Raw genomic sequence first — 21,351 nt, 5'->3', positions numbered from 1 at the left:
TATAGCCTACGGTAATTGATTGAAATTATGATGAAGACTAAAAACTATAAAACAATTCAGGTTTCAGATTGTTTCAACTGACGTCATTTGGCTCAGCGTTGGTTTCAGCTGAGCCAGCTCCAACAAATGTTGCTATTAAAATGCATAGGTGGGCAAAGTTACTTTCAAAAGTAACTGAGTTACAGTTACAGTTACTTGGCCAAAATAGTAACTGAGTTACCGTTACAGTTACCAATTTTAAAAAGTAGGCTAACTAGTTACCGTTACTAGTTACAGTTACTAGTTACTTTCAGTTGCTCACAAATCTGAACATAAAATTCTGCACCTGGCCAGCTCTGCATGCAAGTCCAGGTGAACCGCAATATTTGATACATAGTGTTAGAGCCAACCATGCTAACATAACAGCACAAGTACAAAACCAACAAGGTTTTATTTAAAAAAAATACTCAGTGGCTTATATGTTTATTTCCTTAGAGAAATACGAGCATTTCAAAGTGCTCGTCACTCAGGCCTGCCCTTTTGGGCTTCAAAATGTGCCTGCCCAATCGTCGTCGTTGTGTGAGCCTCTGGGGCCGAGAGTCTATTCTTTTACCGCCCCAGATTCACGATGTTCCCGGACTACACTGGAAGGCTACTAGAGAGCAGCCAGTCTTTGGTTTCATCATTCATGACACGCAGACCTTCCACTCCGTTAGGTGGCTTGAAGATGTTACAGTCATTGATGATGTCCGCCCCGATAGTTCAATTGGTTGGCGCGTCACTTCTGGAACGAAGAAGCTTCAAGATCAAGCGGCACTGGTTCGACTCTCAGGGCATGCGCTTGAGCAACGCACGTTAAGGGCTACTCTTAATTTAGCGACATCTTATAGATGGAATAATTTCCCGGCAACAAGACTTCAACAATCAGAAACTTCACTCTGTCAATCTCAGTGACCGGGCCTGCGTCAGTGATTTAAAGTCTTTAGTCTACAAGTATGCGAAACTGCCAGGATTAAGTTCTGCAAGAAGATTTCCCAGTCCGAGGATAAAGATTTATTCAATCAATCAATCAGTGATGTGGTCTGCGGTCTGTTCCTCGGCACCACATTCATAGGAGGAAGAAGAGGCCATTTCCCATTGGTGCATGGTTGAACGAAAAAGCCCGATGCCCATACGGAGACGGTTGAGGCGCACCCATGCCTGTCTTGGTAGTGTCAGGTCGATGGAGCGTGTGTCGGCGTCGGGGATGAACGAATAAAGTCTGGTGATGAACAAGTGCTGCAATGAAAACAATATTTTTACTGCAGCACTTGACGGAATGGGAGTGTTATGTTTTTAAAACAGTTTTTTCATCGGTCCAATTGTGAATCTGGATCCGCTTAACTTGTTCTCAGGGTCCGCTTCCAAATACTCCTGTAACAGATTCAACCGCATTGCTTTCTTTTCTTGGTTTTTGCGTAAAGTGGTGCAAAAAGTCCTCCGTGGCTCTACCTACCACCATCCACTTCAGTGTCGCTGCTACTCCCTCTTCAGCAGAGCAGTTTGCTTCTTCAATTGCTTGAAGCATGTTCTGTTTTGTTTTGGTCTTCAATTCAGCAGTGTCGCTTAATGATCAGGCATTAAACACAGATAGCCTAAGTCTAAATTGTGGGTGGAATGCAGTCGCAAGCTGAAAGTCGCTGTCCTCGAACCAATGACCAAATCTGGTTTGTAGTGCTTCTACAAGAACGTCCACCAACGGCAAGCAATCAGCAATGCTGTTGCTGGTTTTAATGTCAGACAATCTTTTTTGAGGCATTGCAAGCGTTACACTAAATGCAATAAATTTCAACTTCTTGAAGGTAACTAACTAACTGACTATAAGCATCAACAAATTGCTTTTAATCGCTGCGTGTTTCTTGATGCTTATAGTCAGTTAGTTAGTTACCTTCAAGAAGTTGAAATTTACTGCATTTTTATAAATATTTTCAGGTTCCTGATGAGGGCTTAAGTTAAACCGAAAACGTTTGACTGTTAAACTCATTTGTAAATATGTAAAATATATTATTATAATGCTCAACCCTGTTGTATTGTTGTGTCTTGCCTGTCTTTGGTACATATTGATTAATCGCCAAAGACAATTAATTTAGCCAAATCAGCAGTTATCAAAAATCGCCAAAAAAGAGCCAAATCATAAATATGAAGCGAAACGTCTTAAAAAATCGCCAGATTTCTGGACTTTGGCGATAAATTCGCCAATATGGCAACCCTTCTCCACAAGACCACAAAACAAAAGTAGAACCGCGCATGCGCAGTGCTCCGCCGATACATCTGCGAGAAAAATGCATTATTGCGCAAAACGCAGCAAACACGCACTAAGCAAGACTCAAACACGTGCAGAGAAATAAATGGCAATTAAAAACTGAAATTTCAATACAAAAGTAACTTGTAACTGTAACTGTTGAAAAAGTGCTAAAATAGGAACTAACTTAGTTACCGCGTTTTGTTACTTTTGGAAAATAGTAATGAAGTTACCGTTACAGTTACTCAAAAAGTAACTATTTACAGTAACTAGTTACTTTTGTAACAAGTTACTGCCCACCTCTGTTAAAATGTATAATCGATGGATAATTTCAACCTTAATAATAACAAAAAATAATCCCCCCCCCCGGGATAAGTTAAGAACGCTGTGGGACTAATATCAGCTGTTTAGAAGCATATCAAACCATTCAACAATTTCTCACAAAATTTCGGGGGAGCCCGGGCCCCTTGGGCCCCCCCATAGATCCGCGCCTGGTTTAGCCTACCCATTGAAAACATTCTTTCAACTTATTCAAAATTTGGAAAGTTTGATAAAAAAAATGCAAACAACAGCTAAGATATTAAAAAGTATGCGTTGACGCTATGCGCTAAAAAACCGCGAAAACTTTACGGCGTAGCTTCAAGCGACAACTATCCAAAAAAATGTGGCCACAAGCGTTAGCGTAAACAAAAAGTCTACGCCGCAAGTATACGGCGTAGAACTTGCGGCGTATACGTACATCTCTGCATTTGACAGAGTTTTACTATGGACATAGGCTAAAAGTACTCCCAGAATGCGCAATTTTAAGGTATTTTTTCAAAATTTTCTGGGGAATCAGCCCCCCCAAATCCACTTCTATATGCTTCGCTTTAGCAAACTCTTTGAGGAAGGCACTGACATATTGCAACAGTGTTTATTTGCACCCACCCGGAAATTTTTAGCTTGTTATGCCCCGTCTGGTGCGACTTTCCGTTACGGGGTGCGGGCTTGAGAAACATATTTCAAAACTATTTTTTATTTAGCGCCACTTAGTGGACGATAGTATTCACATAAACAAGACTTCAATTGTTGGAAACTTCAATCTGTCAAAATCGGTGACCGGGCCTGAGTCAGCAGTTCAAAGCCTATATTAGTATACGAAATTGCCAGGATTAAGCTGCCAAGGAGATTTCTCAATCTACTGTTAGGATTATGATTCATACAATCAACCAACAAATTCACTTGGAGGATTTTGGCAACACTGTTTCCAATTGTTCACTCTCTGTTCACAGCTTGGGCTAGTTTGGTTGAAGAGTTGCGGGAAAAATAGAGCAGTCGCGGGTTGCGGGTTTTTGGGCTTGTTTTTGTTTGTTACTGCGGGTTTTTGGGCTTGTATTTGGAGCAATATTAAGCATAAAATAGCAAAAAATCACAACAGTTTTCATTGAAATTCTATAAACTTCGCTTTACAGTGAATGAATCAGAGTGAATTTTAAGTGAACTTTTTTTCTGTTAAACTGGATAAGCGCATTTAGCGCCTTAGCGGAAAAGTGATGGAAACGTCACGTGAAGGAGGAATGGTATGGCCGCTTGTTTAATCTATTAATTATTACCTGCTCCCGGTCAGGGGCGCTGGAAGCGGGAGGGAAGGGGCGAATGCCTCCCTGCCCTCAATTTTTCTGTAGATGGGGGGCAGGGGAGCAATTGTGCCCTTTTAAGGTCATGTAAGCTACTCAGAGGTGGGCAGTAGCGCGCTACGTTTTTGGTAAAAGTAGCGGTAGCGGCGTTACTTTTTAGTTGGAGTAGCGGCTGCAGTAGCGGCGCTATTTTTTTCCAAAGTAGCGGGAAAGGCGCTACTTTTTTTTCAGTCGCACTCCGCTACCGCTACTTTTTAATTTAAAATGAATAAACTACTCGTTTTTTTCGCAACACTGGCGTGGTCAAGCAGCTATATTATATAGGCTATGGCCTATATAATCGGCTTAGTTGCAAAGTTTCGGTCTTTTGGGAATCTCGTTTTCTGGTGTGGAGCTGCGATCAAGGTATGAATTCGATAACGTTCATTTTAATTTTAATAATAGCCGAAGTAAAGTTGTATATATATGGTTTATTTTATATAGAATATATAGACTACATGTGCACAGTGAGCATTACCTCATCAGTCATCACCAATGTTAAGATGTCCAAAAATAAGGTTTTTTATCGTATTGGTTAAAGTAAAACTGTTGACAAATGGTTAGCTAAGATATTTGTTGCTGATAAAAATTTCTTACACGATGGTTTTTGTTAAAAGAAATCATTACAGGGCTATTTTGTGTGATTTGTTTTGCTTACAACTTAGAAGTTACAACATAGTTTATTTTATTTCTAAACAGCTCATTTATTTCTAGCTGACGTCAACTTCTTCGGCGAATATCTCCGTGTGATGAAGCCTATCTGCAAGGCTTTAGACATTCTCCAGGGCGAGTCCAAAGCGTATTACGGAGTCTTGCTTCCAACCATTACAATTTGCACGAAGAAGTTGACCGAGATCAGTGATCTTGTGACCTGTGAGGAGTTGAAAGTGAAAGTCCTTGAAGGGGTGAAGAAACGATTCAACAAGTGCTTCAACGACATGAAATGTCTTATGGCATCATGTCTTCATCCCTCCTTCAAGACGTCGTGGCTACAATTTCTGCACTACGTTTCCACGGATGATGCTGACGCACTGCGAGAAAAAGTCAAGACAGATGTGATTCGACTGTTGCAGGAGACATTAAGCCAGGTTGATACCGAGAAGAGTGACACCAACACTAGTCACGACTCCAGGGATGAATTTTTTGGTGTGTTGTGGCGCCATTCCGTGAAACGTCGGTGCAGAAGGAAACAGCAATTGTGGACACCTTTTTTTCGGACAGGAGCAATCAAAGTCCTTGAGCTTTTCGAATACCGAGTTAAAACATCTGTTTATTAAATACAACACCCCCATTCCTTCCAGTGCTGCAGTGGAGAGACTTTTCTCTGTTGGAAAAGATGTGCTAAAGCCAAAGCGAGCAGGACTTAGTGACTCTCATTTTGAAATGCTCGTGTTTTTGAAAGATGCATACCAATAGGGGAAGGGAAGGTAATTTGATACGGAAGGTAATTTGATACACCCCCCCTACAGAAATGTACAAAAAATATTAGTCAAAAATATTGTCATTAGGTGGAAGATCTGTGAAAATAATGCCTACAAAAATTGCACCATGCAGCTAACTCGTGCTTTTATGGCATAAAATTGTGAAAGTGTGTTTTTTGAGCATTTTCGTAAAATTTTTAACTCATGGTTATTTTCGTCTGGAAAATTAAAGAAAAGTTCCTGAAAGATAAAACCAAACTCATTTGACAGTTCATTGATAAGGCTTCAAGGGCATGTCACGTTTTTTCTGCAATGTGCATCCAAGCATACAAAAATCCGCATTTTATAACTTTTTTTGAAAAAGGTAAATTGATACACGTGGAGAAGGTAAATTGATACAGTATATTGAATTCTTTTTTGTGACTAATAAATGTTGACATTGATCTACTTGATTTAAATAAGTTATTCTTTATTAACAAGACCTGCTACTTTGGGAAACAACTATTATATAGGCTTTCGTAGGCCTACACGCTATCTGTTGGCAAAAAATGAGAAAAGTGCAAAGTGCCCCCTTGAATAAGAACTCCAGCCAATGATCCTTCCCATGACCATCCCGCTGCAGAAGCTTCGCCGCACACATAGGCCTCAACAGTCATCTTTGCACCCAAGCACGCTAACCACATATTAAATTTCCATTTATTGCTTTGCTGTCAAAGGGGATTTCTGTATTAGTTTTACTGTATCAAATTACCTTCCGGGTGTATCAATTTACCTTCCGTGGAAGGTAATTTGATACATTTGAGTGACGTTTTTAAAATTTCAATTTAAAAAAAAGTAACTAAGATAAAAAAGTGAAAATGTTTTTAAAAAGTGTGTAAGGGATCAGACTTTCATTTCAGCCTAAAATCAATAGTTTGTGTCAGGTAATTTTCAGTTAACAGGCAAAAATGTTAAAAGTGTATCAAATTACCTTCCCTTCCCCTAAATATCCTTAGAATGTGTTTTCTATAACGACGTTAAAATGACAGTGTAAACGAATGATAACATTCGTTTTCAAGGTCATTTTGCGTCACTAGGGACTTGAAGAGTGTTTCCTAGTGTCATTTTAGACAAAAGTAGCGGAAGAAGTAGCGGTAGCGCGCTACTTTGGTCGGTAGCAGGTAGCGCGGTAGCAGGTAGCGCTACTTTGGTCGGTAGCAGGTAGCGCGCTACTTTTGTAAATTGGTAGCGGGTAGTGGTAGCGCGCGCTACTTTGGTCCAAGTAGCGATAGCGAGTAGCGGGCTACTTTAAAAGTAGCGGGTGCCCACCTCTGAAGCTACTGCACAATTTGCAATATAACAATTTCTGCTATATCGCTTTCAACCTAATTATAATCTTTCATTTTTGCTTCGAAATAATATTCACGACACAAAATTCGGTATCACAGTAAATTAGGTCCACATCATTATAACATAGCATGATGCCCTTCCGTGCCATTGTTCTTTGTATACCGGACACTTCTATCATTACTCGATAGATGAGCATTATTGCTATATCTTATCTTAAAACTTAAAAAAATGGCATTTCAGCAATAAAAGTGCCCTTTTTCATAATCCTGCCCCCCCTCAGTCAAAAGTCGTTCTGGCGCCCCTGCTTTCAGTGCTCTGTCTTACTGTCTACTAAAGTGTCTAGTAGAGTTATATACCGTAGGTGTCATACTCATATTGTTCACTGGCTCCCCACTATGGCTAGCGATTTTCTACCCTACCACGGTATAGATTAATGCTGTAAACCAGGTAGAACGCTTAGTAAGTTAATAAGATCTTTAATGATTGATCGTGTTTCGTCAATTTGGACTGATTTTGTGACCGAATTCTTCTCATTTTGGGCTAGTTTGTACAAGCAACAATATTGGGCTATTTTGAGCTGGTTTGAAATTGCTTTTGAGCTGGAAATTTTGAAAATATCTGGCAACCCTTCCCTGTCCTGAACAGTGAACAGTTTGCTTGGACCAGGCAGGGTTACCAGGTTGGCTTTTTTCAAGCCAAATTTCTCAAATCTGGCTCTTTTTTAAGGCCTTTGGCTGGAAGATTTACGGTTTGGCTTTTTTTTGTAATTTGGCTTCTTTTTGGCTTTTTTTTAAGTTTGGCTTTTTAACCAGTTAAGTTATAGATTTTTTTTTAACTTTTTAAGTACTGAACATATAGGCTACATCTGCAATTTTTCTCGTTGGTAATTCCGTAAAATCCTGACTAAGTGTGAACATCCCAGACAGCAAAATCCGCCATATTTATGTTGACTCAACATCTGCAGACGTTAAATCGATGTAAAAATGAAGGATTTTGTTGTTTGGGATGTACCCTAGGGTGACTACTGACCAGTCTTGTTTAATCCCCCGATTGTCTGGAAAGTAAAAAGCTAATGACGGCAAACATGTTAGATGAAACAGCAGAACGTCCATCAAGGAGATGAAGCGTCAAACTAGATGCGTTTCTTGGCAATAAAGGTCTAGAACAGTTTTGCAACTCTAAATTCAAAACGGCTTCTTCAGCTGTTGGGTGTAGATGAAGCAATACTTTCGAAGGATCCTGCTCATTGGACTGAATATGGTGCATTTATTCAAGCTTTACACATAGCAAAGGGACTTTCACCAGTCAATGACAGAGCAGAGAGAGGAGTTGCTGTAATCTAGGATTTTAACAAACTGAAACTAAAGATGATGTCCAACTTCAGTTTCTTTTGCAAGTTGTTACTGAATACAGGAAACTGTTTTCCAAATTGCACCAAGAACAATATTGTCGATAATATCACTTACCAGAATTGCATTTTGAAATGAATATCGTCACCAGTGTTCCTTAAGGTTCAAAAATTGAGAAAATAAACGAAATTCTGTAGACTGTTTGGTGGTCACAAAAAAGATTGTGAAATCAAGATTTGGACAGATTTCACGAGTCCTAATTTCTTAGAGGGAACACTGATCGTCACATATCTTTTATAGAGCTAATGCTATCAGTATCATACCTTTTGTGTTAAAATGTGTTTTTTCTAAATAACTGCTTTTCTACTTAAGATAGATGCATTTAATGTTCAGATAGGAAACTATGTTTTCTGCATGTTTTGACACAAAACTGTAGCCTACAGTAGACTATCTCTTGCTCAAGTGGTTTTTGAGATAGGCAGATTTGGTATTTTGAGGGAGAGCACAGTAACCTACTTTAGGGGGGAAGGCCACCGCCACCCCTAAATCAACTTCAAATTAAAAAAAAGTTTGCAGGAGTTATTTTTTCTGACAATCTCACCATTTGAAAGGGTGTCCCAAGTAAAATTCAATTTTAAGAGCCACTTTAATGTAGGCCTACACGAAAAGTTAAATCGTGCAAGACTCAACTAATGACTTGTAAATTTTTTCAAATATGATTCATGATTTCATGCCAGCACCTAATGTTTCCACTTATATGTTTGTATGTGCCTTGCAAGGTGAAGAGTTTATTTTGCCCCTTACGTCCTAAATTGTAAGTTTATTGTGAATGTGCAACAGTTTTCTAAAACAGGCTTTCTAGGTCTTCAATCAATATTTCACACTCTTTTTAAGAGTGCGAGATTTCTTACTGTTTAATTGAAGAATATTTTGAAGAGCCTTTTCTTAGCCAAACATACTTTTGTTCTGGCTATGCTCTCTGCAGTGCACCCTAACAGGCAAAAAGTGCTTTGTACTGTTAATTCGTCCATTTAATAACACCAAGTATGTGATGATAACTTGTTTTTAGTACTTGATAGTCATGCTTTGTTTGGCTTTTTTTGGCTCTTCTCAAAAGATATTTGGCTTTTTTATTTTCATTTTGGCTGGAGTTTTAGTCAAGTTTGGCTTTTTTTTGCAATTTTGATCTGGCAACCCTGGGACCAGGGGTTTAGCTCAGGAAGGTTGGAACTTGGTTGGCACGCACACTCGCACAGGGCTTTCACTTGTGAAGTTGTGAAGAAATTTCTTCATTTCAGGAAATCTTTTCTTGAAAGAGGGGAAATAAAAGAATTTTTAACAAAACGTATACAAAAGCAAAATTTCTTCTCGTTATGTAGGCAAAGAAATTTTATAGGCTACGGTACCTATTTGAGCCAGTTAAATACCAAAAAACTCCATTATCACATTATAAGCGATTGAATGTCAAGTCAGTTGTTAGACTAGAATGTTTCTTGAATGGCTTAACATTTTGACCGAAATGTTATACAGAGATAAGTGGATACCGACCAAAAGCATGGTCAGGTATGAGCTATGGAAGTTAGGAACTTCATGTTAACCATGTACTTGAGAAGTTTGAACTATTAGGCCCAACAATCAAGTGACATAACCTGAGTTTTAGACCCACTGACATATTTTATTTACGTAATAAGATTGCCAAAACAAAAGCTTTATAAAACATAGCTAAACATAAAGTACGGTAAGCATCTAAACTCTTTGCAACCCTCACAGCACAACTGCAAAGTGGACGTTTGAAGAGAAATGTGAATAATAGCTTTGTGAATTATGCCAGAAACCAACCTGTTGACTGTGCACAGAGCAACGCAAGATCAATTAAACACAACTAATCAAAAAAGATAATTAAAAGCTTTACAACACCTACTAAACATTCATGATAAATTAAGTACGGTAGATCAAATTCTTCATTACTTTGGGATTGTGTCCATAGCTAGGCTTAACCTAGCCTACTTGACTGATTTCAGGATTTATATTGCTAGTATGCAGTGCATGCTATGACCTCACATACTTGACAAACAGCAAGTCTGGTATTGTGAGCAATATGTTGAACAAAAGGTTCAGTTTGTTTATTTGATAGTTTTAAAGTTTTTTGTTGCAATGATACAAACTTGTCTAAATAGCGCACTCACAATGCTGTTCTACTGTCAATGAGATAAGGCAACAATCTACTGTAACCATTTTATGATGTTTATATAATATACGTTATTGTCCAGCGAAATTAACTTTGCATCTGATAACTTGTATTTTGGATCAAATACTGTACTTTAATCAACATTGAAGAATAAAATATTGTGAACATATAGTGAGTTTATAAAATTGCTTTTTGTACTTTTAAAATTTTACAAAAAATGTATTTGTAATCAAACAATATAATTTGATAGTTTGGTTTATTTGAGATTAGGCTATGTATTGACATATTTTTCTACAGGGATATTTAAAGAAGGGGATACGAAGGCTTTTATTACGTCTGACAATAGAAGAGCTATTGTTTATCGTAAATAATCTCTGTTTATCGTAAAATGACAATTGGCACCAATAGTAGTTTAATAAATCTTGTTATGATAACCTGCATTGCGCTGTTAGCATCAGGCTTGGATACTCACAGCATGCTTATGGTTACTTGTTAATTCAACTACCCGTATACTTGCTTTACATTTAGCCCACCGCAAAGGCTTTGTTAAGAAAAACAGCTTTCTGGTAACTTTTCAACTGTCTTTCCAAACAAGTATTTTTTAAATATGCTCTATGTAACATTTACTAATTGTCTTCTGTAGCTGACTGTACCAGTTGCACTACAAAACTTTTTGCAATTTTGAAAAGAACCGCATGTTTCACGCGCTGCAAACTACCGCCCTGGTAGTGTCATCAGAATAAGGCAATTGCTGTGAGCCTTCGTATCCCCTTCTCTAGATATCCCTGTTTTTCTATAGAAGAGTTGAGCGTTGTCTAATACGGTAACAAAGAAATTAACAAGACATTATATGTTTGACAGTTTGATATCATTCACTTTTGAAAGGAATGTCAAAAGTCCTATTTTATTTGCTTTCAGAGTGTTTGATTACATGATTCTCAGAAACTGCTAAGTTTTTAAACTCATTTTTTTGTTAATGATGCTACCAGGCTAGTTGTACTGTTAACAAATATGGTTCAACAAACAAGGCGGGTTGTAGAAGATTATATTCTGTACAAAATACATTCAACGCTTTCTGTTGAAAACTACATTCCTGATGGGCGTGGAGCAATGAATCATGAAAATTCTGAAATTTTGCTTGGTTTACCATCACCACAACAAACACCATCAAGACTTAACCTCTCTTTGCGCAACATTGCTGCACAATACGAACAGAGATACAAAGAAACTTTTCCTGATCTCCTTGAAGAAATCAGGTGTGAGATATTTTGTGAAGATGAAAAGAATAATTCTTTAACTTTTTGGCTAGTAATAATTCTGTTGAAATTTGAGTTACCGTATTTAGAGTTAGTTCCACATCTGTTGATGAAATAGTTGAATGATAAATGTTTGATTTTACTTTTTTTTTGATAATTTTTAATTTTGCTACTCGCTGTGATCAGTTTCTTTTACTACGGTAAACTTGCATTTTTACTCATGTATAATTTGCAATATTTTATTTTTTTACTATGAGGGAGGAGTGTTGGTTTATGTATGTTAAAAATTCAACCAGTAACATATCTTACAATTTTGTTACAATAAAATCTACACAAAGAAAGTATATAACTGTTCAGAGTACAAAGACTCATGCCTCAGGCAATGCTAAAGCTGGAGGCAAAATGATTTTTTTTTGTCGCAAAGTTGCTGTATGGTGGCCACATGCAAGGAGTGCATCGCTCAAGTTTTTTGGTTTTGTTCCTACTGTACATTAAAAATCTGTTCACTCCTAAAATTGTATGTCTTTTATACAATATATTATAATAACTTTAAATGGAGCATAAGCAACAAGTTTTATACAGTTGTGTTTCCAGAGATATATTTTGTGATTGTAAAAGTTTGATTGTTTTTTCTTGAACTGTTTTCAAGTTTGAGGTGTTCAGATTACTTGTCTTGAACCAACACTCCAATCGCCCACCAAGTTGTTAAAATATATAGGAGATAACCAGACAAGTTTATGTTGTAAAATAAACATCAAAAATGTTTTTACTTTCAGCTTATAATATGATGTGATTTAAAAGCTTTAAAATGATCTGCTTTGATTGTTTTTCAGATCTTTAAACAACAATTTATATATATATACATAATTAAAATAAATAATATAAGATATAAGAAGAGCTTTTGGTAGAGAGTTTGTCTTGTTGAACCATAGGCATACGAAGCCAAGTATCAGATGTAACATATTAAAGTTTATTACAAAATTTACAGAAAACCAAAAAAAAACTACATTGAAACAAATTTTGAACGTTTTCGACATCACATGATATCCTCTTCAAAAATAATATACCGAAGCACTGTGCAGTTTTTAGGTTTTTGCTGTTGATGAATTTATTATTTATATTATGTATATATATATATATATATATATATGTATAACCATTGTATTTTGTTTAGCTATAGATAAATTTTCTGAATAGACATATTATTTCTGAAGAGGACATCATGATTGTGATGTCAAAGATGTTCAAAATTTGTTTCAATGTAGTTTTTTTTCTGTAAATGTTGTAATAAATTTAAAGATGTTAAATTTGATTAAGTTACTTGGCTTTTTATGCTTATGGTTCAATATATAAATAATAATTAATAATGCCTTTTTAAGTTTTTTTTTCATTTTTTAAATAAAGAGTTTTAAAGTGATGTAAATTTTGCTTCGTGTGGAGATACACGTACTTGAAGAATTGCTGATCTGTTTGTTGTATTATACTTGTTGAACATATCTATAAAGCTTAATTGTTCTCACAAAACAGCATTTTAATATGTTTTGGAGGTACTAAGACAATGGTTTCAGGCTTCATGAATCTGTTTTAGGTTTAAATCAAATATATATATGTAGTTATTACTAGCTGAGTCCTTATCAGCCTGTTTCACTTAAAGGAGGATCATCAGAAGGTCCTTATTCAAATAGAATCTTTTTAGAAATACTGTAGAAATTTTTCAAAAAGAATGTTTTAGGTTTATATATATATATATACATTTGTTTTCAAATTTTTTCAATTTTGTCTCATATGATTTCAGATCAACAAGTTTAACCACACATGATGTACATCATATATTCTCAAAGATTACAAAAGACTTATTTCGTCTTCCACTGAAGCAAACATATTCAGCAAGAAGACCTACAGAAAATGGAAACATTGCTACAGCATCAAACATTAAATATGCATCTGCAAACGGAATTAATGCTGATGACGATCATATTAAATGGGGACATATTATTGCTCTCTTAGTTTTTGCTGGAGTGTTAGCTGTAAGAGCAGTGGAATGTCGATCTCCTGAAGCAGTTGATAGCATTGTTTCTTGGGTAACAACCTTTTTCGACACTGAACTGTCACAATGGCTTGCAAAGCGAGGTGGATGGGTAAGTAACAACAACTTAACAAATTTGACATCAGCCAAATGATGTTTTTTTGCGAAGCGTACCATGCAGAATCATGGACATGCTGTTGTTTTAATCCATTTTTTCATCTAATGTTAAATGAGAATTAAAATGGTAAAACAAGTTAGAAATTTGCAACCAGGTTCATTGTATTTCACATCAAATACCTGGGCTATGACACATGTACAACAAATTTTATTTGGTTTAACTTTGCTCATAATTAATTCCATTCAACATGCTATATATAAAGTGTTTATTAATATTTTTGTCAAAATTAGATTTCTTTTCAATGATTTAAGATGATGACACAGCTCCAACATATGATTGCGGATGAAGTACAACCGCAATCAAATAGAATTTATGCAAAGTTCTTCACCCTATTCGCGATAAAATTGGAATTTTAAATGCTCTGCAGTGTAAAAATTAATCGTTTCAAAATTGAATTTAATGTGAATTTACAAACCAAGTTAAATTTCCATTCTTCTAGCACCACTGATTTTGTTTAATATTTGTTCAATAACATAAATCATTTGAATGCAGAAGTTGATGTTATACACAAAAGTAGCCTTCAAAGTTTACCCATAAAGTTTAAAGATTTGGTTCATCCAATGTATAAGTTAGTTTTAATATAAATATTTAATAACCCTAATTGATAGTTTTTTTTTTTTCTAATTTGCTAATGATAAGAACACTGCTAAGCTACTGTATCGAGAAATGTTTTGATTTGCTCAGTACTTTGTCAGCAATTGGAAAGAACTGATTTTGTATCTTTTCCGTGTAAATACAGATTACGGGTCGTTGATGCTTTGATACAATTGCTTAGAATTTGATTATGCTGACAATTTTTAGCTTTTTTGGTCTAATTACACTGGCCTACATTTTCCAACTTCAAATTTGTTTTCTCATTAAAAACATGCAAACATAGCTATTTTTGGGGTGCTGGTTCCGAATCTGTGGTCTTCGCATTTCAGGCTGTGACACACCTATTTCAGACATGATATTTTGCTTTTTTTGACCGTAACTTTAAAACTTGATGTGATATAGGCAAAAAAGCACGGCACTTTTGGAATCAGCGCCCCAAAATTAGTTCGAAAACGTTGATCTCATTCTTATAGAGAAAATAAATTCATGCAGACCAGTGTTATAGATGAGCTTTCATAGAGAGTTGACTTTGTTTACCGTAAGTGTTCGTATTTTTGTGTAGAAAATGGGATTTTGTCGTTACGCATTGTACTTGAAATTGAAATAAACTTTTTTTAGAACATAATATTTCAGAAGTTATTGCAAATACTCTGTTGTTTGATTAAAAAAGGTTATTTTGTAGTTTACTTGGCATGGTCTTTATTTGACGTTGGCATTGTAGAATTTTCTTTGATTGTCGAAACCGTTATCAAATGAATTCTGTTCAGCAACCTACATTGAACAAGGATGAATCACGAGAGACATTCCATATCTTGAATTGCGCCGTATGATATTACGCTATATATATAGCACTCATACTTAACCGCTTTCATCATCGAAGTTATTTCAGCAGACAATAGAATGAATGAGCTATACCACCAGAGCGGTGAAGGGTCATGTTACAGTTACCGATTGCTGAAATAGATTTTTTTCTTGCAGGAAAACTTTGTGGAATGGAGTAAAGCCAGCGAAAACAGAATGGATGTTTCTCAAGAGAATGAATTTGATCCGAATAACTTTTCGACAGGAATTCGCTCTGTTATGAGTGTTGGTGTTCTTGCTGCGTGCGTTGGACTTGGTGCTTTTATGATGGCTAAAAAGTGACCATGCTTTATGCTTAGCCATGTATAGCCAGGCCCAAATTTTGTGTATCAAAAGTTAAGCATCTGCTACTCGCCATGTATTGGTGCAATGAACAAGCGTGAGGACAATGCGTCGTTGCTTAGTTTTGCAACTTATGAGCACCTTGTACCGGAGATGACACGCAATGCTTAGGAGAGAAAGGATGAAAATGTTATAAAACATTTGACGAGCTTGCGGAGTAACGAATGTCCCAAGTTTGGAGTCACTGGGCGGCAATACTTCAAAACTCGCAGTGTGTAAAATTCAATACAATTTTCTATACTGATTCGCCTAGTCTAGAGATAATTTATTTTGAAATTCTATTATAATTTAAAAATCTTTCCAGGATTTCACCCATCACTGGGTCGGGTAGATCAAACAAGGCTTTGTTTTCTGCATGTTGACAGCTTTAAGAATATCACCAAAGGTAGATTTTTGCAGACTGAAGTTCAATGCTTGAACGCTGCCGTCTTTACATTCAGCCAAATATCTAACCAAGATAAAGATATTTCGAAATAATAAATTTAAATGACATATCACTCAACATGTGGTGAAATCCAAAACTGTCAAGTCACCCTAGATTAATGAAAACAGGTTTTCTGCAAAAGTTAATTTTGCGTTAGTAACCTTGTTACGTCAAGAAAGAACAGGTTGTTCATGTTTTTTCGCAAAGATCCCGAAGAATATTTTACATAAATCATGATATTCCAATAACCTCTAAGCGCTTGACATTTAATAGTTAAGATTATGACATCATCTTATTGTATAAACGTATATTGCATATATCAATTTCCGCTCGTAATTTGTGTAATTTTGTTCGTGAGTGACACAATCGCATCTTGCCTAATTCTGTTCGAAAATCTCTTTCTTCGCGTAATTAACCCCATTTCAAAAAGACAGTTTTTTTCTATTTGCAAAAGAGTGATGTAGCAGGTATTTCCCCGCGGACTCTTTTCGCCGTTGAATGCATGGCTTATGATGTAATGACAATGGTAAACTATTGCTCATACAAACATCTATGTGTTCAAATGGTCGCCGTCATATTTGGGTAAAAAACATTTTCACGTCTCACGCCGGTTGCTTGGCTTTGTACCAACAAGCGTTAATCTTAACTTTGTGCACAAAGTGAAATGCCGAAAAGATTAATTATTATGAAACTAGGGCCTGGCTAGTGCCTTTTCGTTGTCAGCGAATCATTGCTATCATTTGTTACATCTTATGTAGACTTTACATCCTGAATAGCTGAATTGTTTTACCGGTTAATTATATGTTATTATAACGTGGATAGCAATTTTTTGTTGTTTATTTCAAGCGTACTGTGATTGTGGGTAATTTTTTATGTTTAAACTTGGTGAGAAACGACTTTTCTCATTTGATGTGAAACTAGGGCTTAACATTTTCCACATAGATTGCGTCAGAAAGACACTTCTATTCGGGTTTCGAAACGAGAGAATGTTTTGTTTTATTTTTTCCCCTGGTTATTTTTGTTTCACCCCTGCATGTAGCTGTAACTTTAGGTCAAAGCTTCACATGTCGATAACTTTTATTTTTTTTACCATTATGTTTTTCCTGTTTTCAGAAAGTTACAACTTTTTTCATGAAAATTTGTGCAAAGGGAGAACTAGGTCAGGCTCTTATCGATTATGCAAAACTCCAAAAGTTTTGCAGCTTTTTCTACCAAGTGATATGATGAGTGAATTCATTGCTTGATCCGATAATCACAATTCTTCTGTTTAGTGTTTGGAAGTTAATTTTACTCAGACGCTGGTAAGAAATCGATTGAATCTTTTTTGAATTCTATTTTGTCAGTTCAGATGCGTAGTACCGTTATTGGGAATATCAAGGTGTCTGCGAGTTATATTATTCCTATGCCGCAATGTTGTATACAACCCCATATTATGGTGGAGCCGAAAAGAACCACTGAGTGAGTTAATCGTCAATTCTTTCTTTGTTCTGGTGCGGATATTTCTTTCAGTTGTTATTTTGTAGAAATTTTTACACCAGATATCTAGCAGTGGTGAAATAACATTTCGATTGGCTCTCTCGTCTTCTGTGCATGAAACAAAGGTTCGATTCCCGTGCCGATCAGCTGCCACTTTGCTCACTTAGAAATTGAATAGAAGGCCATTTTCACGAAAGTTAATTTGGACATAGAAACGAACTGGCAACCCTATATATAATATGATGTTAGCCTTGTCTTTTTTTGCTAACAGATAATTTGCCTTGAGGGTGAATCAGATGATGGGACATGCTTAGCTTTGGTAGTGTGTCAAATGTAGTTTAAATGTTCTTCAATTTAAGTGTTTCTATTGTAAAAACACCGCACTTATTTATTTGTCCATCGCAAAAGTATCTTCATTATTCTTTCATCATCTTTTCGACGTACAACATCGCTATTTTTGGTTTGTTTTAACGTTTCTAAACGTTGAATAAATGTAAATGTGGCGATACTTCTCATACTTTTTCACGATGAGGTATATGAATGTTGTAGTTTTATTTGCTGTTGAACGTGCCCAAGTTTTCTTTCAGCATGCCTTGTCTAGGAAGTTGTGGCTTTGTGTGAACGAATTTGGTTACTAAGAAATTATGGAAAACAGTTTCTTCCAACGTGTTTCGAATAGTTTCAATGTATTTTTTTAATTCCAACTCATAAACTCCAGCGACAAACCGGTTGCATTTCCATGGTATCATATGTTTAAACCGTGTTTGGAGTTTGTGTGGACCAACATTGTGTGAAGATTGCGTTTAAAGAAAATTAAGCATGGTGGAAATGTCGGCTTTCTGTGTCAGCAATTCTGACGGTGGGGTTATTCGAAACGAAATTTTATTCTCTTTGGAAACCATTTTAATAAATTTTACTTTTTCGAAGAACATGGCTCTAGTAGGTCGTCACTTTAGCAGTATGCATTCTGCCACCCGAGGTTTTCGTGTGTTTCCTCTCGAAACAAGCAGGCTTTGATTTGGAAGCAAAAATGAACAAGCATTTTACTTTAAAACGAAATATTTTGTTGCGAGTTTCCCTAGCTGCAAATAAATGATTGAATTGCGTGTTTCTTCTAATTCAGCCGACGACATGATATTTCGCAATAAATTTGTTATACTATCAGCTACAGAAATATGATGATGCATTACTTCTTCACTAGCTACACTGCGTCCGAATGACTCATTTGTGCGTTTAATACTAGTAGCTAACCAGACCGTGATGTGATCGATGCCCATCGTTTTCAGAGAAATATTAGGACTCATTTTGAAAAACCGACCTGAAAATAACCGACCTTTTCTTACAGTGATTCAACAACTGTAGGTTTTGAATCAGTGTGAAAATTGCTGCTTGTGAAATGAAACTTATACAAACTTATCATTCTCTTACTCTCTTTACAGTAAGTTTAAAATTCACTCAGATATTCTCTTGTCTGCGGTGAGGGCCACCGCAGTATCTGTGTGCGCTGACAATTGATGTATTATTTTTTACTTTATAGAATCTGATATAAACCAGTTTTCGAGGCCAGCCAAGTATCGTATAGCCCTCTAAGGTTTGCTAAAGTCGTCTTACTGCGTTATATAAGTTGGCGAAAATCTTCAACTTTATATTTGGTGTAACAATTCACATGGGTAGGGCAAGAAAATAACCGCATGTTTTACTCGGACAACCCTTTTTTTTATTTCTTTGTGACATTTGTTTACTTTTGTAAATGGTTTTGCTGTGTTTTCTACCATGACAAATATCGGCAACATGTGGTTTGTTGGATTTCATGAGCCTGACCCTGCTAACAATTTTTGTAAAAAAATTCAAGTTTAGCTTTGCAAGCGCTATATCAATGTAGTACTGGGGAAATGTATCGTGCAAAGATGTTTTTGGCAGTTTTATTTTCATTTCTAAAATTTCTATAACCTACTTTGCTATCGCATGATACAGCATTTATAACCTTCTTGACTTGACCCACGCAAGATTTAGAACTGTTTGTTCCAGAAACTGCAACGAAACAAAAGCAAGCTTCTTTCTTTGTCCTCTCAATATGAAAGGCACAACACTCTCCGAACGCAGAAAGCATATTGCTATTTCTAGTGAGATGCCATGAGCCATTTCGTTGGAAAAATTGCCAACGAGTTCTTCAGAACTAAAGTGTTCAAAGTAAAATTATTTTCAAACCAAAATTCCTTTCATACCTACGCAAAATTTCTTTGACGTGATTTTGTTTCAAATCGCACAACAATTTTATTTCATTCTAAACCTATTCGCTTGGAGAATTAGGCTACGTTTACGTTTCAATGTCCCTAAATAAAACTTCGTTTCGAGTAGCAACATTGCAAAGCCTGAGAACAGAATGCTTGAATGTTATTGAATCAACCGAATGTGACGTTTGCGAATTGGCATTATTGAACGAGCGAACACAATAAATTACAGTGATTACCTTCAAAGGCTATAGTAAAAAAAAGTTTAAGTTAACGTTGATTCAACGTGTATTAAAGTAAGAAGGTCCATCCCAGTGAGCAATCAGTTTCTTGTTGCATGGATTTTGTTTGATGTTAGGCAACCCAAAAATAAGTAAATTTTTGCAGCTGGTCTTGTTGTGTTCGTTTAATTCTGGTTTAATTTCTCTAAAGCAGAAAACAACATGCGATGCAGTTATCTCGGGCCACCGTCCCTGCGTCGTCATTTATCTTCATGCTATATCCCAGACAGTTGAATCCGTCACTTTTACATTGATTTAACGTCTGCAGACGTTGAAACGATGATAGCTCAGTTGGTTAGCGTGTGGCTTCGTGAACAAAGAATCTTCAAGATCAAGCGCCGCTGGTTCGACTCTCGGGGTGTGCGCTTGAGCAACGCATTCTTAGGACTGCTCTCCATTCAGCGGCAACCAAATGGATGGAATAATTTCCTGGCAACAACATTTCAGCAATCGTAAACTTCGCTGCCAATGTCGGTAACCAACCCTACGTCAAAAGCCTCTACAACACAAGTATGCGAAACTACCAGGAATAACTTATCAAGGCTTTGTCAGTCCGAAGATAAAGATTTACAACCCACCAAACCAAAAAAGGCGGATTTGGTGTTTGGGATGAGATCCTGCTTGGTTGAGCATAAAGTTATGAGTCAGATGTAAAATCAACGTTAAATCTAGTGAAGGGCATCTCGTCTTGGCCTCGCATGCACTGCTGCTGTGATTGTGAAACAGCTTCAGTTCCTCTTCGTGCTTTGGCGAGACTGTGCTTATTGCTTATGCACCCGGCACTAACACCTCAGTTAATTTGGTCGAATCGATCAATAAGAAACAAATGTGCATCCTGATCTCAGGGAACATACAGACTAGAGTTGTTGCTGCCGTTTCAAAGCGCGTATGTTGTGTTTCTGTTATTGAAAGTCCTGGTTTTGTTGGTGAAACGGCGTAGCTACTAGCTATACGCGCACTCTACAACATTATTTGCCTGAAACAACATAACACTTTTATAACCGTGAAATTATAATAAAAATTTTTATTGCGTCATATCTATTCTTGGCAAAGCAAAGGAAACTCACCGTCTCACGATCACGTGATCACAAAGACAAGGCGTAGTAAACAATTCTGTTTCAGTCTTTCCATGGAAATGAAACTGAAAAGAGTGAAGCGTCATAGATTTCGCAACTACGCAGACAGTAAAAGAACATCATTTTTGCATTGTAAAAATGACGGATTTTGCTGTCTGGGAATTGGTTGCTGCTGATCATGCGAGTTATTCAACGTTTTCCCAGACGCTGTTAATTGTTAGCTTGGTTAATTATTCCACTGGATGCGTCCTGTGGAAGTTTCAATGGTGTTGTTTGGCATCGTGATTTTTCCCTTCACGCTGGAAATGCCCCGATTGAGAAATTCTCGACATTCGTTGCATGATACATTGGCAAGAGAGAAATCCGTTATTGCAATAGCAGCCTATGTGACCGCATCAATCGTG

At 36.6% G+C, this 21,351-nt stretch overlaps 1 protein-coding gene across 1 annotated transcript; it reads left to right on the top strand.

Moving 5' to 3' along the window:
* The first annotated feature begins 11,229 nt into the window (after nt 1-11,229).
* LOC145780541 (apoptosis regulator Bcl-2-like) lies at nt 11,230-19,981 on the top strand. The gene is made up of 3 exons (XM_082592170.1): nt 11,230-11,458; nt 13,254-13,596; nt 15,235-19,981. Exons 1-3 carry the CDS (start codon nt 11,313-11,315, stop codon nt 15,397-15,399), a joined length of 654 nt encoding a protein of 217 aa, XP_082448296.1. The 5' UTR covers nt 11,230-11,312; the 3' UTR covers nt 15,400-19,981.
* The last annotated feature ends 1,370 nt before the right edge of the window (nt 19,982-21,351 follow it).

This window comes from Aplidium turbinatum, chromosome 1 (genome assembly GCF_918807975.1).
Source record: "Aplidium turbinatum chromosome 1, kaAplTurb1.1, whole genome shotgun sequence".
Taxonomy (NCBI): domain Eukaryota; kingdom Metazoa; phylum Chordata; class Ascidiacea; order Aplousobranchia; family Polyclinidae; genus Aplidium; species Aplidium turbinatum.
This window is presented reverse-complemented; position numbering and strand designations above follow the sequence as displayed.